General features: G+C 40.9%; 1 protein-coding gene across 5 annotated transcripts in view; it reads left to right on the plus strand.

The window, feature by feature from the left end:
- The window catches only part of atp2b1a (ATPase plasma membrane Ca2+ transporting 1a), a 99502-nt gene that overhangs the window by 15552 nt on the left and 60373 nt on the right, over positions 1-23577 (plus strand). For all 5 annotated transcript variants that reach the window (XM_067999325.1, XM_067999326.1, XM_067999322.1 and 2 more), the window contains exon 2: positions 13861-14274. In XM_067999325.1, coding sequence (XP_067855426.1) covers positions 14076-14274 — 199 coding nt within the window. In that variant the 5' untranslated portion in view covers positions 13861-14075. The remainder of the gene's footprint in view (positions 1-13860; positions 14275-23577) is intronic.

Raw genomic sequence — 23577 nt, forward strand, 5'->3', positions numbered from 1 at the left:
CTTGTGCTGCCTGCTTCCGTTTTGTAGGAATGCCAAAGGTATCGTCTTTATCAATCCATGAATGGATGGGTGTATAATGTCATTACTAAATCAGTGGGCAGATTCACAAAATAGCTCACCAACTGTAGCTAGTACTTGAGCCAGTGCTTTCCCCCCCGTGTCCCAAGTATGTTCAACACCCAGTTGAAACATTCATACTGGCCATTTCCAGCTGGGTGTTGTGACATTTGGTCATCCCCTACAACATCCCTAATGCTCTCTGATTCAAAGTTAGTAACCTAGCCAGAGTGAGATCTTGCTGGGTGCCCAAAGTGCAGCATATAATTAATCATTAGACCCTCCCTTTGGTAATAGTCAGATACTTGGGCAGAGTGGCATAGTTTGTGAAATGATCTGTGACGAGGACATGCTTATGCCCACTAAACAGTCCAAAGATGCCCATGTCCACAGATGTAACATTTGGATTCCCCTCACATGTATGTTGCTCTCTTTGCAACATGGCACCACTCATTTCTTGGATAATGCCTAGCTAGAGAACTCTTCAGAGGACATTAGGACAAGTGGGTGCACAGATTAGAGAAGGCTTGGAAGTGTGTACTCCAGGGGTCAACTGGTTCCATTTTTGCTCCATGTAGATTTGGACTTGGATGCAGGGAATGCTGTCACAATTTGCTGGAGATAAAAGTAGGAGGTTTGCCAAATAGTGGGAGAACTGTAAGACTTCAGGGATACTTAGGTTAGCAGAAAGGGTAGACAGGTGGCAGATGACTGGTAACAACTTATAATGTGGTTAGAAATGTGAATACATTTTGGGAGGCAAAAAAACAAGAACAGTTCTATATACTCATAGAAGGATGTGGAATGACAGATACCTGGGAGTTTAATACATAATTCTGTAAGTGCAGGTAAATATAGCTATAAAGGCCAACATTTTAGGTTTTAGAAATGGGACATAAGCATTTAAGAGTAAAGATAAATCAGAACAAAACATTGATTAGGCCAGCATACCATGTGCTGTTTTTGGCACCCCACTGTAGAAAGGACACAAATAACAAAGATTGTACTGTGTAGGTTCACTGGAATGATGCCAGGGATGGGAAACCACAATTGTGAAGAGCGACTTGAGATGCAGGGACTTTCCACTGGAGCAGAGAAGTGTGAAAGGAGATTTAATAAAGTTTTTTAAACATGAGGTTTCGATAGAGAAAGTACATTCTCTCTGGTTGGGAGTCAGGATGTCATTAATTTAAAATCAACACTAAGAACAGCTAGGAGAAATGTTTTTACACAGGTTGCTGGAGCATGGAATGCTTTGCCATAGGGAGTGGTTGAGAGATTATTGAATCTTTTAAGGGAAAATTGGATAAATAATTAAAGTGGAGGAAGATGCACAACAATGGAATGAGCAGGGCAGTGAGTTTTGGATTGCTCTAGCTAAGAGCTGGCACAGACGAGCCAAATGACTTTCTAGTGTATGGCTTCTAATAAAGCTTCTTGGGGGTAAACCATTCCAGTGCCAGGAGTTCAAACTTGAAGGAGTATCATTCCTCTGTAGGTTTCAGCCTGTGGCTAGCGTAAGCAGTAGCCCTTTTTTTTGTCCATTTTGCTTTTTATCTCTGCCTGCTTACATCCATGTGGTGCAAATTGTAATCTGCTTAGGCCAGTCCGATGAGCAGTTGTTCCATCAGTGCCTGGAATGCAGCTTCTCATTTGACAGTTCAGGTCCCTGGAATTGGGTTTGAAAACTGTTCCCTTTTCCCATTTGCATAGACAGTTCGTATCAGCAATGAACCTTCAGTTTGTATTTAGTTCTTGTGATGTATATGGGATACTTTAAAATTGAGTGAGTTGTCTACTTTCTTCTATTGGAACTGGAATATCAAAGGTTGCCATCTGGGCTGGACTTTTAATATTGCGATTTATCTCGCTTACATTTGTGCTTAACTGTATTCGGTTACATAAGTAGTCTGTGTTCCTTTCACAGGTTTGCTATGGAAAATGTAACTGATATGGATTAAGGATTGCAGTACTGAGCCTACCCCAGAACAGCAAATGGCATTTTCCATATCTAGAAATTTGTGCTCATTGGTGTGAAATATCAGGACTGTAAAAACATAGGAAGGTAATTGAAGGTAGACATTTGTGTTCTATTGAATTTATTTTGTAAAAAAAATTCTTTTGCATTGTGTACAAGGTTCCTGCATCAAGCATCAGCAGCAACCCTTATGAAGGGAATGTGCTCCGTTCATTGAGAAGGGGGTTAATTTTCAGATTGGTTGCCATTGAGTTGTATGTGATTGCAGCCTACTGTCTATTTCAAGATTACCAATAGCAACAATTTTAAGTCTAGATGTGCCTAAAAAGTTGATAGCACCCTTCATGGTGCTGGCAGCACGTTCATTTGATTTTTGTTTTTAACTTGATTCCCTAGCAAAGTGGCATTTATTGCCTATCTAGATCACCTGACAACTTACAAATCAACCAGTTAGACTAGCTGCATGTAGGCAGACTGGGTTGGGCATTATTGAACCAGTTGGGTTTTACAATCCAGCAACTTTTATGGTCATTGTTTCTGGTGTTAGACCACAAATTTAGATTTGTTGAATTCAGTTTTGCTGCTTGGCATGGTTGAATTTGAATTTCAACTTGACCTTGGTTGCTAGTCTATGACCATAACCACTATACTACATGTTGGTCAGATATGGTGTACAGAGAAGCTGGTCAGAAGAGTGAGGGTCTATTCATGCTTTAAGTCACTTGTGCCATAATGTCCTGAAACAGAAGAAGTAAGCTACTTTTCCTGTGGAATGGTGATTCCTTTTAAAATTCCACATCGGCTTTTTGGTGACTATCTTCTGATGGAATAAAGGCAGTTGTGATTTATGGTTGCCATGGGAAGTTTGCTAATTTTCATGCAACAGGAAACTATACCTTTTTGATTAGTTAAGTCTGTGTAAATGAAAGGTAACCCTTTTAATGAATTAAGTTTGAGTTTATTTGCATCATTTGGTTTGGGATTGCTCTTGACTTTCATTATCACCTGGTGCAATACTGTCCAATAGACCAGATTTGAGGCCTCTGCAGTGCTGGTAAATCTTAGCAGGGTGCTGGTGCTGCAGTTGTCCTTGATGTCCCCTAGTTTTTGGGAGGGAGGTAAAAGGTGTGGGTAGAGATAGTAGACATTAGCCAGGGATTGCTATATAATGACTCTTGTTTTGGCTATTGAGGAAATGGTTGATACTGCCCACAATCAAATAGCCACATGGTCCCAGCTTATGTGAACAACTTGAGCAAGGTACGCAGGTCTGCTGGAGCCATAGCTCAGCATGGGTTGTTGCCGTCAGCAATGGGGAAAATTTAGTTTTCCAACAATTTTATGTGCTAGCAGATCTCCTGCACAATGTTTTGTGGTCCTGCTGCAAACATAGCATGTTGGTTTGCTCATAGCTTTTAATTTACTGAAGCACTATTACTTGAATCAAGATAATACACCTTACTGTTTGTGTGAACTTAAGATGCAAGTAAATTTGTGCTTGAGATTATTTTACATTATAAAATATTTTTCTGCTCTACCTCTGTTTTGCAGTATTTACTGAAGATGCAAGTACTCTTGCATTAAAACAGTCTCCTTCCTGTTTACATTTCCACAATTTTATCATTCTTGCTAAAGCTTTAGGTGTGGCATTGCCCAGGAGGATTTTATTTCCCCCTCCACTTAACCACCTTCAGTCTTCAATGATGAACCCATTCACGGGTGGTCACTGGCCATGGCCCAGGCCTGGCTGGGTGAATCTGCCTGCAATTTCTGAGATCATTAAAGCACCTCATACATGCCTTTCGGGCCCTGCTGTAAAATATCGGGCCACTTCAGTGACTCAACAACTGTCCAAAACAATTGGCTCAATTTTTATTTATTAGTTTCAACTTTATTAGATATGGGCAAGAGAATGAAATAACTTGATTTTATCTGCTCATGTCTTGATTCTTTTGAAAACTTCCAGCCTGGTTGTCATTTGAGTGCTGTGCATTTTGGGTGTTGTAGTTCCACAGGGGCAGGATGAAAACTGCAGCTCCTACGATGCACAATTTGCCTGAAATTGAGTTTGAAAATGCCTGAAGAAACCAATACCCAAGGGTGCCAAAAAAGCCTTGAATAAAGTGTGGCAAAAAGCAGAAGGTAAAGGAAGGAGTGTTACTCTTTACATCTACAAAGTGATGAAGCAGATTTACCTGACACCGGCAGCTCGTCCAAGGCCATGAGAATCCTTTGTGAATGATATTTTCAAATGCATAGTGTCCGAGGCTTCCCATTTGGCCCATTACAGCGAGTGCTCGACCATCAGCTCCTGGGAGATCAAGGCTGGCCAAACACGTAGAGTCAGAAGGGACAAAGGTGGTGACAAAGTACACCAGCTCCAAGTAAAAACGCACAATGTGTGGAAAAACACTCTTCACAGCGGTTGGTAAGGCCCAGTTGAAATTTCAGAGGTTTCAGATTGAGAGCAGACATATGTGGGGGAAACTTCTGAGGCTTTTCTAAAATTAACTAACCAACCTCCTGGGTAAGTGTTTGTTTGCTGTAGCAGTGAACAGGGTAGCTGAATATAATAGAAATTTTGATTTAGTGGTCAGTCTGGTTTGTAAAACAGCGTTTGGGGTTGGGGGAGAAGGAGGAATGAAGGATTTTTTTCCTCTGCTGGTTTGTTCCTGGTAATTTTTTGCTGCATTGTGCATTTCTTCAATAACCATTTCATGGCTCAAATAACTATTGATCTGCTATAGTACTGATCACTTGTCATGCTATGGCTGTATGACACTTGAGGTTTGCAAACTAAATGCAGAACTCTAGACCAGTTTCTCAGTAACATGTCATAAGGAAGTTAACACCATCTTGTGGCCTTTGTGCCACCAAGCCATTTGTGTTCTTCATGTTTTCATACTTCAGACAGTATGTATGTAAATGAAACTTAGCTGTAATCTAATATCTGGGTTCAGATGACTTAGTCAAACTGCAGCAGCAAAGCTTGAACAATTTGAGTATCTCAATTATTTAAGACTTGTAATTCCATCTGAATATCAGTCTGGATTTTAATGCATTGACTGAAACTCAGTTTGTTTTAAAATCTTTCATGCAGTGATCTTAGGTTACAAATAAGTTTTGCATCCTTTCACTGACAAGCTTGTGTACATAATTCTAGGATTGTTGGTGCAAATCTGTATTTTCCACTGTACCAAGACAATGTGGAAATATTTAATTTTGTAACTTGTTTTGACATGATCAGAAATGTTTAAGTTGGCTTAACCTTTCCGCCAATGCAAGAAAACATCCTATTTTTTAATTGGTTTGATCCTGACCTGTCAATGATGCACTTTGCATCTAATTGGTTGCCCTTCCAGTTTAACCTTTTTAAATAAAAAGGCAACACCTATTTGCTAATCTATAAGGATAGCTGTTCACTCGTTTATTTCAGGTTAGGGTGCTAAAAATGCATCATTCAGCCCTTTGATATGGTACGTTTGATAATTCCAAGTGATTCATCAAATCTATCTTAGACAGGATAACAACTGATCAGGCTTTACGCTGTAGCTTTGCGTTTTTTCCATTTAGGACCGAATGGGGTAGGTATTCTAATTGAATATTGAACTGTGCTTGTTTATATAATTTAATGGACGATAGTTTTTTCAGGCCTTGGACTGACTAATTAGATTAAGCAAGAGGCTTTCCTGAGATAATCATTTAGTGAGCCTTTTCCTATAATAAAACAGTGGTGAGAATATGCAGGTGAAGGTCAAATCCTTTGCAGAGGAGGAATACAAATATTCTTTCAGTAATCAAATTTGTTATTAGGATTGTTTATTATAGAATTGCACTGCTTTGTCGGTACTTAATTTTTCATTGCCTTATTCTAAGAATCTAGATTGTGTGAATCGACCTTGCTTTCAATTTTTCTCAACATGCATGAGAATGCCTGGCTTCTAATTGCAACATACTTGGAATTCTTGCTGGATCACTGTGCTGATACATAGTACCAACAAAGTGTAACATGTGTTACCTTGCATTGAGATATCCTGTTTGTACTTGAACCTTATTAGTGAAGGATAAATATAAATAACATTCCAGCCATGTAATCAAACCAATGCTAGTAAATTATATAGAATTGTATGTTTCCATTATTGTTAATACTCTAGCACTTTCCATTCAGACAGTGTTACTTCAGAACAATAGGGTTACATTTATTTAGCAAAGTGGCACTAGCCTTTCCTTCCCCTCCACACCAAAATAATCTTTGCATCTATTTGACTTGAACATGTTAGTGCAGTTAAGCTTTCAGATTGAGCATTCACCTTTGACCTTTTCTAAAGGGTGGTGTACTAGTTTCCTATGGACATAATTAGTATCATCCTGAACATTTTCAAACCAGTAATGAGAACGTACTTTGTATAACAGCTGTGGAGTCCAAAATAGTGCTTGTCACCTTTCACAAGCAACTACTGAGTTTAGTTTAATGACATGCTCAGCTGCAAAACATTAGTCACGTCATAAATGTGATGTCACCATGTGTGTCTGTCCCATCAGGTTTAAATAAAGAAAGGAAAATGGCGTAAGTTCTCAAAACTAACATTTTTCACTCAAGTAGACTGTATGCTTTGTGAACTACAGCATTCGAACGTCTATAACTGCTAACTTATTTCTGCTTGTAGCAGCTACCACTTATGATTTGTACAAAGCCGTAGTTTTGACATGTTTGCTGTAGCCGACCAGATAGCATTTTGTTCCTTTTTTGTATAGTCTGAACAGAAACTAAAACCCCTTCAACTTGACTCTGCAGCTACCAACTGATCCTGGTATGGGGCTTTCATCTCACTTCTCTTCAGTATTGTGAACTGGAAAGTGGGCCTTTTTATATCTGCACTCAAATGAGAATCTCAAGGGTTAATAAATTGAGCAAAGTGAATTTGTGACATTCTCTGACAAAAATCTTTTCTTGGAGGAACCATAGCCTTGTCAGTTGAGGTTTGTCAATGCTTGAGAAGTTTTCTATTTCTGGCACTCAGTACCAGCATCAGGCAGTCTTGGGACAAGTATAACATCCCAGAGGTAAATTTAAAGCTACCTTGTGCAATGATCGCCACTTGCACCAGTGTCAATTTTCTATTTTTGACACCAGCTCTAAGACAATTTGTGGATAGTTTTATGCTGTTGATCCAACTTAGCTAAGATTGAGACTGCCCACTTTATTATACGTAGTTTTCTTTTGGTCCCATCAATTCCGATAGTTTCAAAATAAGATCTGATGGAAGTACAGCTCCAGTGCACCACATAGAAATTTTTTTCAACACATAGTATGGTATATTTCTCCAGTGACTTTAGTTATTTTCTATGTACTTTTTATACAAGATATGCAGTTGGCACCTAAAAACGATACAGCAGTAACTTTATCACAATTTAAATATGTTCATGAACTGGCTAAGCTTTGTTATTTTAACTTGCTGAAGTCTGAGATCAGAAAGCATTAGTTGCTGCAAGGAAGTAGTTTTGTACTGTAGAGTTGGAGGGGAATCTTCTGCTGGGGGACAACTCGACATAGGACTAACTGCTTTAAGAATCATGACCAAGTTTATCAAGTGGCTATTTGCTGTTTATTCATGGTGAATAAGAATGTAGGTTTCTGGAAGTGTATCAAGGCAGTAGCATACCTGATGTGATTTCTTAAGTATAGTTGTCAAATCTTCAGTGTCTTGGACATCTAAGGGCTTCATGTTAGAAATATTTCTATTCCTCCCCTCCTGTGCAGCAGAGCCACCCATGGTGCCACGAACTTGGCTCTTGCTGCTTTCCCCTGATCAGTCACTCACTCCCCCAACAGTATCCAAAGCGGTATATCTGTTTGAGGGAGATAGCCCAGGGGACTCCTGCTCTACCTGCTTAGTCCTTCTGCTCTTCCTGGCGGTCACCTATTTTTTTTTCTTCCTGCATAATCTTTACCTACGGTGTGACCACCTCACTGAACGTGCTATCCACGATAATCTCAGCATAGCGGATGCTACACAGTGAATCCACCCGCAGCTCCAGCTCTGAAATACGGTTAGTAAGCAGCTGCAGGTAGACACTTCCTGTACACATAGCTGCCAGGGACACACCGGTAGTGTCCATGACTTCCCATATAGTGCAGGAGGAGCATATCACGGATGTGAGCTCTGCTGCTATGACTTGCCTTAGATTGAGCTTGTTAGTTACTCCCTTTAAGGAGTTTACTCCTTGTTAACATTCTCTAAATTGAGTAATTTAAAAACACCAGGGACCTTGATTCACTAAAAAACACTACTTGCTTTAAGAGCTGCAGACCTTGCCTTTTTACTTTAGTTACTGCAGAACAGTAGAAATACTAACCTGAACCTACTTACCAATCAGGTGCCTCCCCTGTGTCATGTCCCTTTCTGATTCCTGATGTCCCTTCGACCTCCGTCGCAGCTGCCTCTGCTCTGTTCCACTCCTCAGCTATTTTCGGCGCTCCGAAATCCCGCCTTTTTATGGGACGCTCCCTCTGCTCTGTTCCGCTCCTCTCAGCGTGCTAGTAAGTATAGGAACAGGAGAATAGACCAGATGAATGCGTGGCTGCAGGGATGGTGTAGGAGCAAGGGATTTAGATTCCTGGGACCGGTTCTGGGGAAAGTGGGACCTGTGTGAGCAGGACCAGGACCAATGTCCTTGCGGGGTGTTTGCTAGTGCTGTTGGGGAAGGTTTAAACTAGAATGGCAGGGGGATGGGAACCTGAGCAGGGAGACAGGAGGGGGAAACAAGGATAGAAACAAAAGTCAAAGGGAAGAAGCAATAGTGGAAGGCAGAGAAAACGAGGGCAAAAAACAAATAGGGCCATAGTGCAAAATAAAACTAAGATGACTAGCCATCTTAAAGACAAGTCTAAAGGCATTGTCTCTTAATGCGCAATAAGGTAGATGAATTAACAGCGCAGATAGATATTAATGGTTATGATAGTTGCAATTACAGAGACATGGCTGCAGGGTGACCAAGGATGAGAACTGAACATCCAGGGGTATTCAGTATTTAGGAAGGACAGGGAAAGGAGGTGGGGTAGCGTTTTTAGTAAAGGAGGAAATCAATGCAATAGTGAGTAAGGATATCGGCTCGGAAAATCACTGTGAAATCTGTATCGGTGGAGCTAAAACACCAAGGAGCAGAAAACGTTGGGGGTTGTCTATAGGCCCCCAAACAGTAGTGGAGATATAGGGGAGGGTGTTAAACAGGAAATTAGATGCATGCAAGAAGGGTACAACTATAATCATGGGTGACTAATCTACATATAGATTGGTCAAACCAAATTAGCAATAATACTGTGGGGGAGGAATTCCTGGAGTGTGTACGTGATTGTTTTCTAGACCAATACGTTCAGGAACCAACTAGAGAACAGGCGACCCTAGACTAGGTATTGTGCAGAGAGGATTAATTAACAATCTTATTGTGCGGGGTCCCTTAGGGAAGAGCGTCCATAACATGATAGAAATCCTCATTAAGATGGAGAGTGAAGTAGTTGAATCTGAAACTAGGGTCCTGAATCTAAATAAAGGAAATTACAAAAGTATAAGGTGTGAGTTGGCTATGATTGGGGAACTTTACTAAAAGGGATGACTGTGGATAGACATTTAAAGAATGTATGTGGGAATTACAACAATTATTCATTCCTGTCTGGTGCAAAAATAAAACAAGGTGGCTCAACCGTGGCTTACAAAAGAAATGAGGGATAGTATTAGATCCAAATAGACATATAAAATTGCCAGAAAAAGCGGCAAGCTTGAAGAGTGGGAACAGTTCAGAATTCAGCATAGGAGGACAAAGATTGATTAAGAGGGGAAAAATAGAGTATGAGTAAACTAGCAGGGAACATAAAAACTGAATGTAAAAGCTTCTATGAATATGTGAAGAGAAAAAGATTAGTGAAGACAAATGTAGGTCCCTTAGTCAGAAATGGGGGAAATTATAATGGGAACAAAGAAATGATAGAACCAAAGTATGTGTTTAATTGTTCTGTCTTCTCAAAGGAGGACACCAATAACCTCCCAGAAATGTTAGGGAACCAAGGGTCTAGTGAGAGGGAGGAACTGAAGGAAACCAGTATTAGTAAAACAAAAAATAGTGCTAGGGAAATTAATGGGGCTAAAGGCTTACAAATCCCCAGGGCCTGATCTGCATCCCAGAGTACTAAAGGAAGTGGCCCTGGAAATAGTGGATGCATCGATCATCATCCCAAATTCTACAGACTTGAACAGTTCCTACAGATTGGAGGGTAGCAAATGTAACCCCACTAATTTTTAAAAAGGAGAGAAAAAACAGGGAATTACAGACCAGTTAGCCTAACATCAGAAGTGGGGAAAATGTTAGAGTTTATTATAAAAGATGTGATAACAGAACACTTGGAGGGCATTAATGGGATTGGACAAAGTCAGCATGGGTTTATGAAAGGGAAATCATGTTTAACAAATCCACTGGAGTTTTTTGACTGTGTAACTAGTAGAATGGGTAGGGGAGAACCAGTGGGTGTGGTGTTCTTGGATTTTCAGAAGGCTTTTGATAAGGTCCCACACAAGAGGTTGTGTGCAAAATTAAAGCACATGGGATTGGGGGGGAATATACTGGCATAGATTGAGAATTGGTTGACAGACAGGAAACAGTAGGAATAAATGGGTCTTTTTCCAGATGGCAGGCAGTGACTTGTGGGATACCGCAGGGATCAGTGCTTGGGCCCCAGTTATTCACTATATCAATGATTTGGATGAGAACTAAATGTAACATTTCCAAGTTTGCAAATGACACAGCTGGGGTGGAATGTGAGCTGTGAGGAGGATGCAGAGAGGCTTCAATGTGATTTAGACAAATTGGGTGAGTGGGCAAGAACAAGGCAGATGCAGTATAACATGGATAAATGTGAGGTTATCCACTGGTTGTAAAAACAGAAAGGCAAATTATTATTTGGTGATAGGGAAAAGGGGAGGTGCAACGTGACCTGGGTGTCCTTGTACACCAGTCGCTGAAAGCGAGCATTCAGGTGCAGCAAGCAGTTAGGAAGGCAAATGGTATGTTGGCCTTCATTGCAAGAGGATTGGAGTACAGGAGCAGGGATGTCTTACTGCAGTTATACAGGGCCTTGGTGAGACCACGTCTGGAGTATTGTGTGCAGTTTTGGTCTCCTTATCTGAGGAAGGATGTCCTTGCCATGGAGGGAGTGCAACGAAGGTTTACCAGACTAATTCCTTGGATGGCAGGACTGACATGAGGAGAGATTGGATCGACTAGGCCTATATTCGCTAGAATTTAGAAGAATGAGAGATGATCTCATTGAAACATAAAATTCTAACAGGACTGGACAGACTAGATGCAGGGGGATGTTCCTAATGGCTGGGGAGTCCAGAACCAGGGGGTCACAGTCTCAAGATATGCCATTTAGAACAGAGATGAGATTTCTTCACTAAGAGGGTGGTGAACCTGTGGAATTCTCTACCACAGAAGGCAGTGGAGGCCAAGTCATTAAATATATTAAAGAAGGAGATAGATATATTAATGCTAAAGGATAAGGGGAAAAAGCAGGAACAGGGTACTGAGTTAGAAAATCAGCCATGATATTTTGAAAGGCGGAGCAGGACCAAATGGCCTACTCTTGCTCCTATTTTATGTTTCTCATCAATGAATTGGTGGGGTTGGAGGACAGAAGGGTTAAGAGCCATGTATGTTCAAAAAGCAGGGCTTTAAAATCTAGCACACTGCCTTTTGTTCAATATTTCTGGGCGGCTGGCTGGAAATTAAAGAACTAGAAACTATCAACCAGGAGAGCACCAAAAAAAAAAGCAAGCGCACGTTTTCATTACCTCCCTCTGGTTTAGTCTTCGCTCAAGGTATTTAGAAAATGCTGATAGTTGCAAAACTGAGACTGCATCTGCCTTTAGTGTAGCTAGGAAATCTCTAACCTTAAGCAAAGCTGATGTATATTAACCTGGAAAAAGATTGATGAATTTCTGTGGATAACCATTTCATATGTTAGAGACCAACATCAAACATGTTCTACACTGGTTACAGAATTCTAACTGTTTGAAGGGGTTGTATAATGTGTTTTGATGCCCGATTTGAACAGTGTTCCCTGCAGCTAAATCTTTTAAGAATTCTATATTAGACTTGTATACTTTCTGTGCCAGAGGGACCTGCAGAAGCTACTGCATCTAGGCTAAACCTGTTCAAATTCCCTGGATTTGTGGTAGTTTTTTTAAAAAGACCTTTTTTAAAAAGTGGCCGTTCAAATGTCCTATATCTAAGCTGATTCAGTTAAATGTGATTTGGTAGACCTCTGGAAATTGAGGCATCCCCTTGGTGTCTCATTAAATGCCCTCCTTTGGATGAATGCATACCTTGGGGTACTTGTGAACATGTGGTTGGAACTGTGTGGTGTAGTACAAAACATTTATAGTTTACTGATCCTGATATAAGGGCTCTCCATGGACAGGCATCTCCACAGGTTGAGATGCATAAAGGGTTTTGAGTGTATGGCACCCAATGAGTATTGAAATGTGCTTGGAGAAGGACCAAAGTGTTCACTTGACAAGTCTGTCATTGTTTTGCTGCTCACCACCCTCCTCTTAGCCTCCCCATAAGAAAAATCTGAGTGTCTAGATGACCAACAGTATTTCCTTGGGTCATCTGATTTGAGGCACAACATCTTTTCCAAACTTTCAACTGATGGCCTGGTGAAAGGATCTAAACTAGTTCATTTCCCAGCCTCTCCAAAGGTGCTAAGTAACTGCACACTTAAACTGATCTTTAATAATCAAGCCAGATCTCAAATTCCTGCTGAGGCTGGTGTTTGTACAGATAGAAGTTTGATGCTACTACCTGTTTCACTAACTTGACTATTCCAATGCTCTCCTGGCCAGCCCCTCATCTTCCACCCTCCATAAACTTGAGCTCATCCAAAACTCTGTCCATATCCTTACTCTCTCCAAGTCCCATCACCCCTGTGCTTGCTGACCTAGTTCCCGGTCAGGCAACGCCACAATTTTAAAACTCTTGTTTTCAAATCCCTCCATGCCTTCGCCCCTCCCTACTTCTAACCTCCTCAGATCTGTGCTCCAATCCTGGCCTCTCGCGCATCCCCGATTTTAATCGCTCCACCATTGGCGGCCATGCCTTCAGCTGCCTAGGCCCTAAGCTGTAGAATTCCCTCTGTAAACCCCTCTGCCTCTCCTCTTCCTTAAAACCTACCTCTGACCAAGCTTTTGGTCACCTGTCCTAAAAACTTGTGGCTCGGTGTCAAATTTTGTTAATGGGAACATGAGGAAATGAAATATTTCCTTATCGTGTAAATTTAATACTAAAACTTAATATATAATGGGCATTTCTTTCCTACATGTACTGCTCTTCCATGGAGGGGATGCAGGAGAATTGATTCACTGACTCCATTTGGCAGAGGTCAGTACTTTTAAAGCTCAGTGAGGAGTTGGATTTGTATGAGGATATCTTCATCCCACAAGCAGCCTGAATTTTCAGGTTTGTGTGGATTAATGTTGAACCTGAATATAGGCTTCCATTTATAATCACTTATGTCCCATAATCAGACAATCCTGGATTCCCATGCTTGACTCATTGTGGGAATAGTTTTTTAAAAAATCAGGAAATTCCAGTTCATTCTGTAGTAATGTTTGGCCTTGACTGGATCATTAATGATTGTAGTCCCATTATAATGCCAGTGGTGTCATTGATTTGTGCGTAAGAGTCAAATGGTGAAATCTATTGCGAATGTATAGGTAAAAATCAAGCTGTGTACAAATGTTAACTAAATTTAAAACTTTCTTTTGTAGAGTTCTTGAACCAAAGGATTGCATAAGAAGAAACGAACATGGAAACCAGTTATTGGTCAAGTACTGGGATTTTGAAGTAATCATGTTGGATGATATGCATTTCCTTTACTGATCAGCTGTTTCTGAAGGAATTACACTTCCTGGAGTCCAAAATTTGGCTGGATTACTGCAGAGTTTCTTTTGCCACCAAGATTTTACATTAAGGATTTTCAAACATGGGTGACATGAATAATACAGTGAAGTACCTTCCAGGGAAAGCATCAGATGCTCACCATGAAGGGCATTTTGGCTGCACGCTTAAAGAGCTACGTGATCTTATGGAACTGCGATCTATAGATGCTGTACACAAAATAGAAGAGTGTTATGGGGACGTCGAAGGACTTTGTACAAGGTTGAAAACTTCATCTGTAGAAGGTAAACTCTTGCACTCAATACCGTTTCATTTTTGTTTCAAAGTAAGTTTCCCCAAGATCCATGGGTCTGAACAATTCAAATATTAATGTAGATTGAGTGTTTTAATAACAATGTAGTTGGTATTAATTACTGTTGTAGTTTCTCATTTACACAAGCTTTTCCACTATAGTTTGGTGGCTTTGGCTACACTGCAGGTTACATGCTTTTTGCTGTGAAGATTCTATCGGGATAATTTCCTAACACTACATTCTTGGGTGGGATCCTCTTCGGCAGAAGTACCTATTGAGTTTTGGGTGTGTGTATGATTTTTCAATCATTAATTTAAATAGTCAACAAGTCATGTGCAGGACATGCCCAAATTTCCAATGTGTGCTTTGGTGAGTGAGGTTCCCTGGTGGAAGTACAATTACCCCTTTTATGATTTAAAAGGGTGTCACTAGTGAAAAGAACTGCATCTCCTAATGTGGGATGTATTTTCAATTGGCCATGTTTCATTTGCCCAACTCAGCATTTCTGTACATCATTACTGGGACCTACTGGTCAGTAGAAATTGTTTTTGAAATATAAACTGCTTGTCTTTCATCCATGGAGACGTTAATAAAATGTAAACCATTAGTTGTTTTCAGGAATCAAATTATAAATTTTAAAGGAACAAAGTTCACATGAAAAAAATCTTGGCCATCATAGCTGCATTGATAGCTTGGTGATGTGTTGTGTGTTTTAACTTTCTCTGGTGGTTAAGTGCTTCAATGGCTGTAAACTGCTTTGGGAAATCCTTACATTGTGAATTGTAAGTGCAAGTTCTTTCTTTAATACAACCTGTTAAATTAGTAAAATGTGCAATCTGCTGAGTTGCTTATCTCAATTGTCACTGTGGTGATGCACGTGAGTAGAGGTTGGGTACTTCCCAGGAGGGAGGAAGAATCTGGCACAAATGTAGTTGCCACACCATCTTTGTGCATCTCCTTCTGCCTGGCTCATTTGAGCTGGATGAAGTCTGGTTACCTTGGTGAGACCAGAAAAGTGGAGGGGGCGGGGGGTGCAGGGAAAGGAGGCAGCAAGAGGAATGGGTGAGGAATTTGTTACTGAAGTAAAGCCACTTAAACATTTTAACTGAAATTGCTTAGTGATCCACTGCATGTATGACCATCACCCAATTAAAATTGAGTACTGCTCTCTGAAAATGGGTACCTAATGCAAAATTTTGTAATGCCAATAATTTATATAGTGGCAAAACATTTTAAATAAGCATTATGCAGGCTCAAAGGCAACCATTCTGCAGTAGTGACAACTGCAATGAGCAGTGGGATGAATGACCAGTTAATCTGTTTGGTGGTGTGGTGGTCTGGTCATCATATAATGAGGATCTTCAACATCCACATCCATCTGAATAGGGAAACGGGACCTCTGTTTAGTGTCTCATCCAAAGGATGGCACCTCTGCTACTGCAGCACTTCCTTGCTGTTGCACTAGAGCTTACATTTCTCAATCTTGGTGTGGGGCTGCATATTAATTGAGTTTCCTATTTCCAAAATACACCTGTAACCATTGGCATCTGTTAAAGCAGTTGGGTAGGATTGGCCAATCGAAAAAGGAAAGATTAAAAATCAACAGTATAGTATGTGAGAGCAAAGTTGTATTGGGAGAATAGTGTAAGAGGTCATAATGTAGCAATTCTCTAGTTGGAGGATTCCAAAGTCCAAGAATAGTCATTGAACAATTGAATTTGAATGTGTTGAAATCAAAATTTTAGGAACTAAAATGGTACAGTACTCCTAGTGATGAAGCAAAAGGGAGAGGTGGCTTAGAAGGAATAACACTTGACATTAAAAGGAGGAAGACAATAGATGATGGAACTGCGCTTGAGCGGAAAAATTAATTCTGCAAAGTGACGATGAAAAAGTGAGTTTCAAAATGGGCAATCATATAACTCCAGACTGAAAGCGAAGGGAAATGATTTAAAAGCTTTACTGTTATGGTGTTTTCACTACCATAATGTACGAAGGGAAGGTAATTGTTTAAGCCAGTACTTGGCATCGTTTAAAAATAAACAGTTGCATACTTGTGTGGGAGTTGAATTCATAAGATGAGATCACTGAGTTTTCAGTAGATAATTTCTCAACAGCTACTGTCAGTTTTACTTGTCACCACTAGCCATTTAAGCAAATACTCACTGGCCAGGAAAAAGATTGAAGTTGAATGCAGTTCTATCTAACTATCTGTTTTGTGTTTTTGAGAATGAAATCCCTTTACTTCCCTTTCCACCCTTTTCGTATCAATGGGTCTGAGGCCCACACTAACCAATACGTGGCAAGTGACCTGCTCCCAAATCACCATTTTAGTTTGGCTCCTCAGCTGGTGGTTGAAACTCCTTAAACATCTCTCTAATTTTGTGCTCTGCTTCTGGCTTCCTTTGAGGCACCTGGCCTCTGCTTGATTTGGCTTAAGATCAGAAACTGAGTAGCGTAGCAAATCAGGCCTATTGCTGCCATGGACCCGTATTCAATATTAATGCGGCCATTGCATCATCCTTTGTTCAAAACAGTAGCCGTGCCCCTAGCCAAACTGTTCCAGCACAGCTACAACACTGGCATCTGCCCAACAATGTGGAAAATTGCCCATGTATGTCCTGCCACAAAAAGCAGGACAAATCCAATCCGGCCAATTACCGCCCCATCAGTCTACTCTCAATCATCAGCAAAGTGATGGAAGGTGTCGTCGACAGCGCTATCAAGCGGCACTTACTCACCAATAACCTGCTCACCGATGCTTAGTTTGGGTTCTGCCAGGACCACTCTGCTCCAGACCTCATTACAGCCTTGATCCAAACATGGACAAAAGAGCTGAATTCCAGAGGTGAGGTGAGAGTGACTGCCCTTGACATCAATGCAGCATTTGATAGAGTGTGGCACCAAGGAGCCCTTGTAAAATTGAAGTCAATGGGAATCGGGGAAAACTCTCCAGTGGCTGGAGTCATACCTAGCACAAAGGAAGATGGTAGTGGTTGTTGGAGGCCAATCATCTCAGCCCCAGGGTGTTGCTGCAGGAGTTCCTCAGGGCAGTGTCCTAGGCCCAACCATCTTCAGCTGCTTCATCAATGACCTTCCCTCCATCATAAAGTCAAATGGGGATGTTCGCTGATGATTGCAGAGTGTTCAGTTGCATTCGCAACCCCTCATAATGAAGCAGTCAGTGTCCGCATGCAGTAAGACCTGGACAACATCCAGGTTAGGGCTGATAAGTGGCAATTAATATTCATGCCAGGCAATGACCATCTCCAACAAGAGAGTCTAACCACCTCCCCTTGACATTCAACGGCATTATCATCGCCAAATCCTCCAACATCCCGGGGGTCACCATTGACCAGAAACTTAACTGGACCAGCCATATAAATACTGTGGCCACAAGAGCAGGTCAGAGGCTGGGTATTCTGCAGCGAGTGACTCACCCCCTGACTCCCCAAAGCCTTTCCACCATCTACAAGGCACAAGTCAGGAGTGTGATGGAATACTCTCCACTTGCCTGGATGAGTGCAGCTCCAAGAACACTCAAGAAGCTTGACACTATCTAGGACAAAGCAGCCTGCTTGATTGGCACCCCATCCACCACCCTAAACATTCACTCCCTTCACCACCAGTGCTGCAGTGTGTACCATCCACAGGATGCACAGCAGCAACTTGCCAAGGCTTCTTAGACAGCGCCTCCCAAACCTGCGACCTCTACCACCTAGAAGGACAAGGGCAGCAGGTACATGGGAACAACACCACCTGCATGTTCCCCCTCCAAGTCTCTCACCATCCCAACTTGGAAATATATCGCCGTTCCTTCATCGTCACTGGGTCAAAATCCTGGAACTCCCTAACAGCACTGTGGGAGAACCTACTCCACACACTACAGCGGTTCAAGAAGGCGGCTCACCATCTTCTCTGGCAATTAGGAATGGGCAATAAATGCCGGTCTCGCCAATGACTCCCACATCCCATGAATGATTTTTTTTTTTAATTGGCTTTTCTTTGGGCATGAGACTTCAAATAATCGGTCTGCTTCATTTTTGGTTTTCTCTCCACACTTCCACAAACTAATCCACAGTAATTGTTTATATATCTGGCAGGAATTATAGAAGAACATAAATAGGAGCAGGCCATACAGCCCCTCAAGCCTGCTTTGCCATTCAGTAAGATCATGGCTGATCTTCGACCTCAACTCCACTTTCCCACCGGATCCCTTGATTTCCCCTAGAGTCTAAAAATCTATATCTCAGCCTTGAATATATTCAACGACTGAGCATCCACAGCCCTCGAGTAGAGAATGTCAAAGATTCACAGCCCTGAGTGAAGAAATTTCTCCATCTCAGTCCTAAATGGCCCACTCCTTATCCTGTAACAATGCCTCTTAGTTCTAGACTCTCCAGCCAGGGGAAACAACCTCTCAGTATCTACCCTGTCAAGCCCTCAATCTTGTTTCAATGAGATCACCGTATTCTAAATTCGAGTATAGGCCCATTCTACTCAATCTCTCCTCATAGGATGACACTCTCATCCCAAGAATCAATCTAGTGAACCTTTTGTTGTACTGCCTCTAAGGAAAGTATAGCCTTCCTTAAGTAATGAGACCAAATCTGTACACAGTACTCTAGGTCTGGTCTCACCAAAGCCCTGTACAAGCCTTGAATGTTTATTTAAATCCAAACTAAGACTAATGCAGTGTTTCAACCAGAGTGTTAAACTGCAATGCATTGGAGTATCTGTGTTGCCCCTTTGCTCAGCATGTTCTGCTCCAGCAGGTACATTTAAGAATTTCAACTCTAGTTGTTCAAAGGAGGTTAAGCTAGCTGAGATTGGGAAGACTTGCTTTCCAGCATAAGACTAAGCCAGAGAATTGACTGATCAAATTCAGGATCTCCTTGTTACTGGACTAACTCAGGTTTAAACCTTTCATAGGATCACTTACTATGATGTGTGTTGCAGTACTTAATTACTATGTATGTAAAGCATCCAATGCTGCTGTGGAGTCACCAATGGTCTGGCACTAAATGGTTATATTTGGCATGACTGAGTATGGATTAAAGCAAATCCAGGGAGATAATTAAAAATCCTGGGTGACTCAGGATAAGCCAACAGTTAAACAGAAATTTGTATCGATGGCAGCATTGACCTTTTATCTGAGGGATATTCCTCTGCTGATTTGTGTCGGTGATTTCTTATCGCTCAGAAACTGGCATCTTTCGTGCCTTCTGACCTCTAAATTGCAGTACTTGAATAGTAAATTGTGTAATGTCCAGTAAGTGTAGAAATTTTCAGGCTGTCATGCCCCAGCAAATCACTTGTACTACTAATAGTCTAACAATGTCAGTCACTCTCATTACTTCGAAGTACCATAACTGGTATTTTCCCATAGAGTTCTTGTATTACCTTTTTTAGTTGAAGTTTTTCCAGGTCTGTTAGTTTGTCCTCCTTTGGGCAACCAGAGTGGAAATCCTTCCTCAATTGGTTATGTACATGCTGGACCAGTAAACTTTCTAGGCCCTGCTGTTTGTCACTGAACCAACATAAAATTGAATAGGCTATCAATATGAGAAAAGCCTACTGGATAGTTTGATGCCGTACAAGAATAGTTTACTGTCCTCCAGGTGTATGCATTGCCATGAGTTACTGTTGTAGCAGGGGAAAAAAAATCATAATTGCTGTGCTTAATTATCCATTTAATTTTGTGATCTCCATTTTCAGTGATCAGTGGCTGATTTCATAGGTTTAATTGGTAAGTAGCTGAATCATACAAGTTCAGCTACTTAACAGTTTTGGTCCCTGGTTTGTTAGTTGATCTTGGTTGAGGTGGCTGAGTTTGCTACAATTGCCCTCAACACTCCTAGGCCAGGGTTCCCTTGATGGCTATCCAGCAACCCTTGCTTGCCATGGATATAGTGAGTGCAGGATTAGGCTTTGCTGCAAGACCTCACTCTGGTCAAAAAGACTGCCAAGATTCACTATAAATGGCCACTTGGGGAACTGCAGGGTGTGAACTGTACCCCTCCTTCAGGTTTGGAGTGGTGAAAAAGTTTTAGAAAGAAAAGCTTTACAAAAGACTGGCTGGGCTTTTTATTTTATATGTTTAAAAAGTTAGCACTTTTTTCACATTACAAAATTGGATTCTGGTCCTGGAATGCAATTCTGCATTGGTCACTTCTGACTTGTTCCAGATTTAAGATGTATGCATGGTCATGTTTCTTGTCTAGTAATCAATAGCTGTGAGGTGTTTGCACTGGTGACTTCTGTTTTATAGAACTGGCCAGCTTTGTGTCAAGCTCACCATAGGGTCTGATAATGCTAAATTCAGTGGAAAGAAATACAGATCCTTAGTTTTCAATTTTCCATGAAATTTAGCACAAAGACCATGGATTCTAGTTTGTTGGAATAGGTCCAGGCCAGACAGAGAACTGAGCATGAATTAGGACCACTCTAAAAGCATGGGTTTACAAACTGGGATCTCTAAAATTGTGGGGGTCCATGTGGAGATTCCAGGGCTCTGAGGCCATCACAGTTCAAATTTTTTCTGTCCTTGTTGAATTACTAAATATTCTTTGTTACTGTACACTAAATCATGTTTTTTGCTCTGAGTAGCTAACGCTGGCTTTTGGAAGTTGGAGCATTGTCCCAGCCATAGTTGGGGAAAAAACTTCAAAGAATGCACCAAAGCAGAAGTATCTTGGTTTTGCATTTTCTGCCAGGTGCCAGGAGCCTTTGGGTTCTGTACTTTTATTTTTTGATACTGGAATGTCAGTCCTGGTGGAGATCCCTGTGCATTCAGGTACTAAATGATGTTTGCCCCCTCATGTAAGCCTTGACCGTGAATGCTGACTTCCACATTGGGCCATGGGGGCAGTCTGAATAAGTGAGGGGTATCTTTGACAATTCTGGCTGTATTTATATTCCAAGCAGTGCAAAACACCCATTGTTTCCAGCACTAGGAACATTATGCATTTGGTCTTGTATTTATGTATTATACTAAATTCTTCTATTGTTACACTGAACTTCAAAAATTTTCAAGTCTTATGGAAAAACTCTTGTGCCTATCTGTAATGGTACTTGCCCATATAATTTTGAAATAGCTGCAGCACCTTGCCTCATATCCTCAAGTTGGCTTTTAAAACCTCATCCCTGTTAAAGTATTCCTGTGGATCAGGAAGATTGGTACTTTTTTTTTAAACCACCTTTTATAATGTGTTCATCTTTCTTCCCATTCTCTCCTGCAAGCGCTGACTTTTTTTTCTAGGGTATGGTTCCAGTGCATCATTCCTTGTGATTCTGGACTGTGAATGTCAGCAGGCTGCCTGCCCCCCCTGCCCGCCAAAAAAAAAATGGCAAGTAGCATGCCTGTTTCTATTCCCAGTCAGTTGTCACTAAGCTGAGCATGTGTTGATAGCTCCTTGTTCCTTGTTGCTCATTGGGCTTGGAAACTCTACCATTTGAGATTAATCACAAGTCTGAGCCAGTGATGAACTTGAGTTGCATTCAAATGACTGGATTGTCATTTAGGAGTGCAAAGGATGCCTGCCTCTGCTCACCTTAATGACAGCTGGTCAGACTGACCCATCACATCAGCAGAAGCTAGTTTTGTTCAAATGGGAATACCTCAAGGGACACAGTTTTTAAATCAGAGTAGTTTAGTGGAAGTACCTTCCTTACCCCTGTTTTGGTGACTTTCTCCCCCGAACAGTGCACCAGATTATCTGTAAATTTGGTAAGATACTTGTTTCATTTGGTATAGTGAACTGGAAATCACAGCTGTGCACCCATTGTTTACTTAATTGCTGGTTTAATCACTTAAATGTTGCTGTGCCATTATTAATGCTATGCTAAATACATTAAACATTTATATACAGGCTGTAAAACGGCATTTTTTTCTTCCACGCCCCTCTGCCTGAAGGTGTTAACGTTTTGGCGAGGCTATGGCTTTATGAATGCTGGGGACATCTGGCACTTTGCCCAAATGGTCATTATTATTGCTAACCTCAGTGTTGACAGACTGTTCTCATGTGGGGACACATCACAGCTGACCTAGATTCTAAGATTGCCCAACACACACACTCTCATGCATTCATTCTTGCTGGGTAGTGACTAAGCTGGAATTCGAGCCGATTTATTTCCCCTCGGGAGCAGCGACCCTGGTTGCGATCAGCTAAGTCGACAGTACTTTTCTGTTTATATAGCTGTTACTCATTACTACAAATTGCTGAGCAAGTTTATCCATTGGCACAGTTGAATAAAGCTTATACCTTAGGACATTGATCTTGTCTCAACTCTTCCCCCAGCAAAATAAAATTGACTGGTATATATCCTTACCTTTAATTTCACGAACGGTTTGTAAGCAGGCAGTACTTTCAACATTTTTTTTAGAACAGTTTGTAAGTTGTATGTGATCCCAGGTTCTTGCTGAAATTTCTGTACACAACCTGTCATATTTTTGAAACCAATAAGTTTTAGTATGTTTTATCCTGAATGTCATTAAGTATCAATATCTCATGTTAATGAGCTGCTTGTTTATACAAGTTCTGGAAAACTTGAGTCTGCTTAGAAAACATTTAGATCTTGTCAAGCATGTGGATTGCTATAAGAATTTAAATGCACTTCCCTTAAATCATTTGGGCCTTACCTGTCAGGATGTTTTTCAGAATGGGCAATTAGATGCAACGTAGTAATGGAGTTTTTAGGCAGGTACCAGTCTGCTTTGAAAACCACTTGCAGTGCTGCCCTGTTGCATGCTGCATTAACTGCTGCACCTGCAGCATAAATGCTTCAAATACTAGTGTAGATCTCATGATATTCCTCATGGATTTATGGAAAAATTGAGTACAGTGACCCTCACCTACTGCCAGTACATAAAGAAATATGTGCCCTGTATGCAGTTACAAAAATATATTTGCACAATATGCTGCAGTTATATACATGTCTGATTACACATCATAGTTGCACAAATAAATCTATCTCATCTGGTGCAGGTTCTATAACTCAGAATAGATGAGCATTATCAATATCAAGTTATATTAAAATTACATAATCATATAAAACATAAAGCATATTCATTAAATATCTAATTGTTAAGGCAATCTTGCAGACATGAATTTTATTAGTTTTGAAGCTTTAGTGCCACTGTTAGTGCATTGCAACACAGAAGCAGCTATCTTGCTTATATACAAGCATGCAGTATCTGTTGTCATGGCAACACTGATCCTTTTAAAAAGCTTAAATCTGAGTTGGTTCAAAAACTACAGTAGTTAATTTCTCTCCGACTCAATCAGATGATGCT

The sequence above is a fragment of the Heptranchias perlo genome, chromosome 18, assembly GCF_035084215.1.
Source record: "Heptranchias perlo isolate sHepPer1 chromosome 18, sHepPer1.hap1, whole genome shotgun sequence".
NCBI classification, from domain to species: Eukaryota; Metazoa; Chordata; class Chondrichthyes; order Hexanchiformes; family Hexanchidae; genus Heptranchias; species Heptranchias perlo.